General features: G+C 49.0%; 1 protein-coding gene across 1 annotated transcript; it reads right to left on the bottom strand.

Moving 5' to 3' along the window:
- Positions 1-1,151: 1,151 nt before the first annotated feature.
- On the bottom strand, positions 1,152-5,684 carry CECR5 (cat eye syndrome chromosome region, candidate 5). The gene is made up of 6 exons (XM_009871383.1): positions 5,641-5,684; positions 4,391-4,484; positions 3,885-3,918; positions 3,328-3,502; positions 2,114-2,302; positions 1,152-1,515 (listed from the first exon to the last, which is right to left on the bottom strand). The coding sequence occupies exons 1-6, from the start codon at positions 5,682-5,684 to the stop codon at positions 1,152-1,154; spliced, it is 900 nt and encodes a 299-aa protein (XP_009869685.1).
- Positions 5,685-5,686: the final 2 nt, after the last annotated feature.

The raw sequence follows: 5,686 nt of genomic DNA, 5'->3' as shown, positions 1-5,686 counted from the left end.
CCTGAGCTGCAAACCACACAGGGGAAGAGAGGGGGGGAAAAAAAAAAAAGAAGTGAAGGATGGATGCATTTGTACTTCTAAAGATGAAGACTGGGTATTTGTGGCTCAGGTACCATCCTGTCTTGATGATCTCCACTTTCAATCCCTGTGTGCAACGAAGGAGCAAAGGTGGTTTGTGATTCTTTCCAGTTGGCCCTTGTTCCAGTGCGGGGCCCCTCTTTGGAAGCTGTGCCAGTGGGAGCAGGGGGATGTCCCTTGGGACAGTCGGGGTCAGGATAGGTGCTGAAACAGCTTCTGGCTACAGCTTGACTGAGTTCTGGGCAAAGACAACTCTGGAAATTCAGATTCTGTTGTGGTTTCCTCTGCTATTGAGAGCAGGCCGCTGGCTCCCTAGTGGGATGTGAAAAGGCAGAAGTGTTCACAGAATACTAAACAGCTGGAAGGGAATAATAAAACTTCGCCTCAGTCTTGCAGAAAGTTGCTCTGGCTACTGCAGCTTCCTTTGAGGGGCCCTGCCTCTCCGTAACTGTCGGAGGACTGCAAAATGGGACTTTGTTTCAGGCTGACAGTGATGCAGTGGCAAACTCCAAAGCAAAGAGAATTTGTTAAAGTCCATAGGCACTTATTCTTCGTAAGGAGAGTGTTAAGTCTTAAAGCCTTCCCTTGGCACAGTGCCAGCACAACACAGCTTCTGGTGCACTCGCATCACAGACTGGGCAAATGGTATGTTGTAAAAATAGTACGTTGGCTGTTGGTGGCTCCTTGTAGAGAGAAGACCTTTATCCTCAAACATGTTGTGAGGAGGAAGGTGGGCTCGCCTGATCTTCACACACAACGGCTGGAAAAGAAAGAACTCTGATGGCTGAACAAAACTGTGTTTGCTGGGACAAGCCTTCTCCTCATACCCTGTTTCCGTTATGGCTCAATTATTGACGGCAGCAATGTACATTCACAGTGAAAAGCCTGCTGGCAGCTGTCAGGATTGCAGATGAGTATCAATAAAAGCAAGGGGGTTTTAGCACTGAGACAGGGAGCTTCCTTTCATGTTGGCTCGGTTAGATCACCCCAGGTCTCTCCCCATTCATTCCCTCTTCCCTTTTAAGTACATAAAATCCCTGACAATAGATCTGTAGGCACACCTGTCTTTACTCCTAGCTCCAGTTCTCCTTCTTAAAAGCAAGTTGCACAGCATCATTCACATCCTGCACTATGTAAGATGCCTCCACCAGGCTGGGGTCAAAGCAGAAGTCTCGATGGCCATGGAACACCGTCTCTGTCATGCGCTCCTCCGTTTTACTAGGTACATCCGCGCTGTGGCGGTAGACCCCAGTGCAGACCAGAATCGACTTGCAACTCTCCACGGAATTGTTGCAGTTCTTCCTCAGCTCCAGGTGATCCTCAGTTTGGCGACTGGCTGCCTGCGGGCTCCTCTTCACCCCAGCCTGGTTCTGGCGAGTTGACTTGAGGTAGTTGTTGTAGAGGTTTGCCCCGTAGATATCAGACATAGGGTTATCCCTGGATAAGGTGACAGTATGAAACAGAAGTAATAAACTGGCTCACGCACCGATTTCTGGCTCTGGCAGACTGCAATTAAGGCAGTGCTGAAGAAGGAAGGGGCACAAAAGAACCCTCCAGATTGAGCCAGTGAGTCCATTTAATGGCGTGTCCCGTTCAGCTGTGGTGAAGGCCACATGCTTCACAAATATCTTTCAGAAGGGAAAAGGCATATCCAAAGGACCCAAAGCAGTTTCATCCATGACAGTAATGTATTTCCTACAATCCGAAAATGTTTGGGACTAATGGTACTACATCTGGGTCTCAACTTTTTTTTTCAACCCAGCCATGCTACATGTGCTCTGCAATCTACAGTAACATCTTTGTTAGGCTGGCAGGGCCCTTCAAATTATTGAAGTGCGGGCTGCAAAGAGCTAGCAAGCCTCTGTTCCAGGATGAAAGGCTTCAGAGATGCCATGGGGATTTTGGTATTCATTTTAGAAATCTCCATTAAAAAAAATAAAGCCCACCAACCAAAAAAAAAAAAACAACCCACAACACTTAAGAGAAGTCAGTATGCAACTCTCTAAGGAAACCAGCAGGAAAAAGAGTCTCTTACCCAACTGCATAGAGGCGTCGGATGGGAGACTTCCAGCCCAGTTTCTCTGCCTGCTGTTTAATCAAGTATTCAGCATATTGGTAGGTGACTGTGCTGGGTTTGCCAATCAAGGCTTCGTACTTCAGCTCCCGGCCTGTCACTTTCTTGTAGATGTTCTCCAAGCACAGAAGGAAAGTGCCATGGCCAAACCTGCTCCAGAAAAGAGGTCATCAGTATCCCCAGTCACACCACCTACGTAACAAGCACTCCTCAGTGAGGAGGACCATCTGCTGTAGCCTGGGTACCACCTAGTTTGGACATGGTATCTACCCACCCATAGGCTTTTGCTTCTTAAAAGTAATAGTCTTTGTTTCTCATGCATTTTTCATATCTCTGCTGCTAATTATGCCATTCAGTCAAACTCAGGCATTGGAACAGCCTGCCAGGGAGGTGGCTGAGTCATCATCCCTGAGGTGTTTCAGAGACGGGTAGATAGAACCATAGAATCATACCAGCTGGAAGAGACCTAGAAGTCCAGGCTTTGTCCCTGCCCTATTAACCCACTAAACTACGTCCCCCAATGTAACATCCACCCATCTCTTAAACACCTCCAGAGATGGTGACTCAGCCACCTCCCTGGGCAGCCTGTTCCAATGGCTGACAACCCTTTCAGTACAGAAATTCTTCGCAGTATCTCACTTGAACCTCCCCAGCACAATTTAAATCCGTTTCCCCTCATCCAGTCACTCTCCACTAGGGAGAACAGACCAAGCCCCGCCTCTCTACAACCTCCCTTCAGGTAGTTGTAGAGGGTGATGACATCTCCCCTCAATCTCCTCTTCTCTAGGCTAAACAGCCCCAGATCCCTCAGCCTTTCCTCACAAGACTTACGTTCTAAGCCCTTTACCAGCTTAGTCGCCCGCCTCTGTACCCTCTCCAGCACCTCAATGTCCCTCTGGTAGTGAGGGGCCCAAAACTGGACACAGTACTCAAGGTAGGGCTTCACCAAAGCTGAGTACAGGGGCATGATCACCTCCCTGGTCCTGCTGAGGGACATGGTTCAGTGGGGTTGATAGGGCTGGGGTTGATAGGGCTAGGGCAAAGGTTGGACTCAGTAAACCTGAAGGTCTCTTCCAACCAAAACTGTTCTAGGATTCTATGAAAAAGTAAGGAAAGGTCATCTGCCAGAGCACTGTACGAAGTAGCCCAAAACAAATACCACACATGCTTTTCACCTGGGCATCTTGGCTTCAGCCATCCACAGGAGATCCATGTTGCAGGCAAGGATAGGCAGATGGGGGTACGGTATATCTCGCAGCTCAGCCCCAGGGTTCCCATTGCTCAAGAGCACATCAATAATAAGTTGCAGGCTTGTCTCCCACCTCACTGGCTCACCAAACAGAATCACGCCTGGAAGATTTCAAGAGATGCTTGGAAACTCACAGCATCCAAGTATAGGACCTACCACCAAAAGCCACCTGCTAGCAAAAACACCCCTCAGCTGGGATGCCCTAGCTAATACAGCTACCACTGGAACATGGCTGGTGCCAGGGCTCCAGTGTGCACATCATTGCACCGTGTGCACAGCAGAGAAAAGAGTTGGCCTTGCTCTTATCAAGCTTGTGCTTTGCGCTGCACGAGGGCAGTGAGGCTGCCTCCCAACTGTATCCTCTGAATAAGCTGCCTGCGGGTGCCAATATGCTGACAGCACCTCATTAGCTCCCACCCCAGCTGCCTTGCCTTACTGCTATTTCTGCTTGAGGTTCATAAGTAAACAGAGGCTACTGCTTACCTTCTATAGTGGGGAAGCCAGTGGTTGGAGGAGGCTGCCAGAAAATAATGAAGGCTGAGTTAGTAATGCAAAACCTAATGCCGTCTGCAAAACAAACTAAAACTGCTTCCTTTCAACCTGCCAAGGCAGTTCCATAAAGAGGCAAGACAAGGCCACCTGGAACACCGAACAAAGATTTCTTCCACCCCACCCTCACTGCACACTGGATTTCACAGATCTTGCATTCTTGTCTTACCACTTACCGTCCTACCACTCACTGCAAGGAACAGCAATGGAAGACAGGCATGGCATGCAAAAGGAGAGGGGAAAGTCACCGCCCTTCCAGCAGGAGCAAATGCTGAAAAAGCACAGCGATGCTGGCTGCTCAGTACCAGCCCCAGGCTCTCAGTAAAGAAAGTCACTAGCAACCAGCTGCTCTGTACCTTTGCAGCTTCTCCATCTCATGCTCTACCATGTAAGCACCACCACATCAGACCACCCATTCTACTGATGCATCACGAAATTACCAGCTCCTTTGGCCTCCGGCTCTGATCCACCATGTCTAACAGGGGATACGCCTTCCTCAGTGCCTCTATGGTGACCACATGCTTGAACCCCAGGCTATGTCAGACCATCAAGGAAAGATGTGGAGACTGTTTTGGTTTTTTTTTTAAGTTCCTTGCAAAGGCATCTCCAGAAGTGAGAAATACAAGTCTTAGTAGCAGACTAGTTACTTAACCTGGTAATGCATAATCTCATGGCTTTCAGTCAAACTGCATGCTGTGCTTCAACTTAAAGGTGGCCCTAAAGGTTACAAAAAAACCCCAGATTTACTTTGTGATCAGCAATCCCTAGAAACAGGCAAAGAGCCGAGGTCACTCTAAGACAGAACGGATTTGCTTTGGGTGACCTTTAAGGCTGGGGTTCCTCTATCAGTGCAGTGCAAGGGCCTGGTCAGGATCCTGAAAAATGAGAATCAGTGAAGCTCTGGTCAGCTCAGCTGGTGAAAAGAAAACGGTCTATGCTGATAAAGCTACACAAGTGAAGGATGAGTTGCATTCACCTGCAGAACACTATGCTCTTAGGTCACTGTACTGGGCCTGGGGAAATGTACAAACGGGCCAAGGCTTTCCACCAAATGAAGGTAAGCATTAGGTACAAGGTGTGAGCATGTGTGTGTGTACAGGCTGAGACGTCGCAAACCCTGCAGGCAGTTCTTACCTCCCTACAGACACAGGATATGTCAGACCTGCTGTGCCCTCACCTCACCCAGGCAATGCACCTGTGGGACTGTCATTTAGACCCTGTCCCTGTACTGGGACGGTCTGGTTCTAGTGATATTTGAGTTCCTTCAATAGCTGTCAGATTCCCAGGGAAAACTTTAGCTGTGGGAGAGTTGGGAGTAATCTCTAATCTACTTTGCCGTGGAAGAACTGGAAGGAGGCACAGTTTTATCTGAAAAGTGGGAGAGGCCCAAATCTGATGAAGTCCTCATGGTGGCATCTGACCAGCAGGAACAGGGGAGAAGTAATCGGTGTGAGAAGCCAAACTCATACTAAGGACAGTCAGGATGTGATCAAGACAGAGATGGATGGTTAGTGCCTGCATTTGAGCTTCTGCATGAGGGTGCTTCCCCATAAGATGAAAACAGTGATTATTCTACCTCCTTGAGCTGCTACAAGCCGACCAAGTGAGTGAGCACCAGGGGTAGGGCAGGAGCATTTAGCTGGGAAGCCGCTGCTCCTGCAGCGGGACACACTGAGCAGCGAAAGGATACTTCTGGGCGTTCTCTTCCACGGGTCCCTGCCCGGCCACCAGCATGC

The sequence above is a fragment of the Apaloderma vittatum genome, unplaced genomic scaffold, assembly GCF_000703405.1.
Source record: "Apaloderma vittatum isolate BGI_N311 unplaced genomic scaffold, ASM70340v1 scaffold18176, whole genome shotgun sequence".
Taxonomy (NCBI): domain Eukaryota; kingdom Metazoa; phylum Chordata; class Aves; order Trogoniformes; family Trogonidae; genus Apaloderma; species Apaloderma vittatum.
This window is presented reverse-complemented; position numbering and strand designations above follow the sequence as displayed.

Coding starts and splice junctions, on each gene's coding strand:
- CECR5 (XM_009871383.1), bottom strand. CDS start 5,684: ATGCTGGTGGCCGGGCAGGGACCCGTGGAAGAGAACGCCCAGAA. Junction 4,485..5,640: donor GTGGAAGAGAACGCCCAGAA/GTATCCTTTCGC, acceptor GGTCTGACATAG/CCTGGGGTTCAAGCATGTGG. Junction 3,919..4,390: donor GCCGGAGGCCAAAGGAGCTG/GTAATTTCGTGA, acceptor ATTTTCTGGCAG/CCTCCTCCAACCACTGGCTT.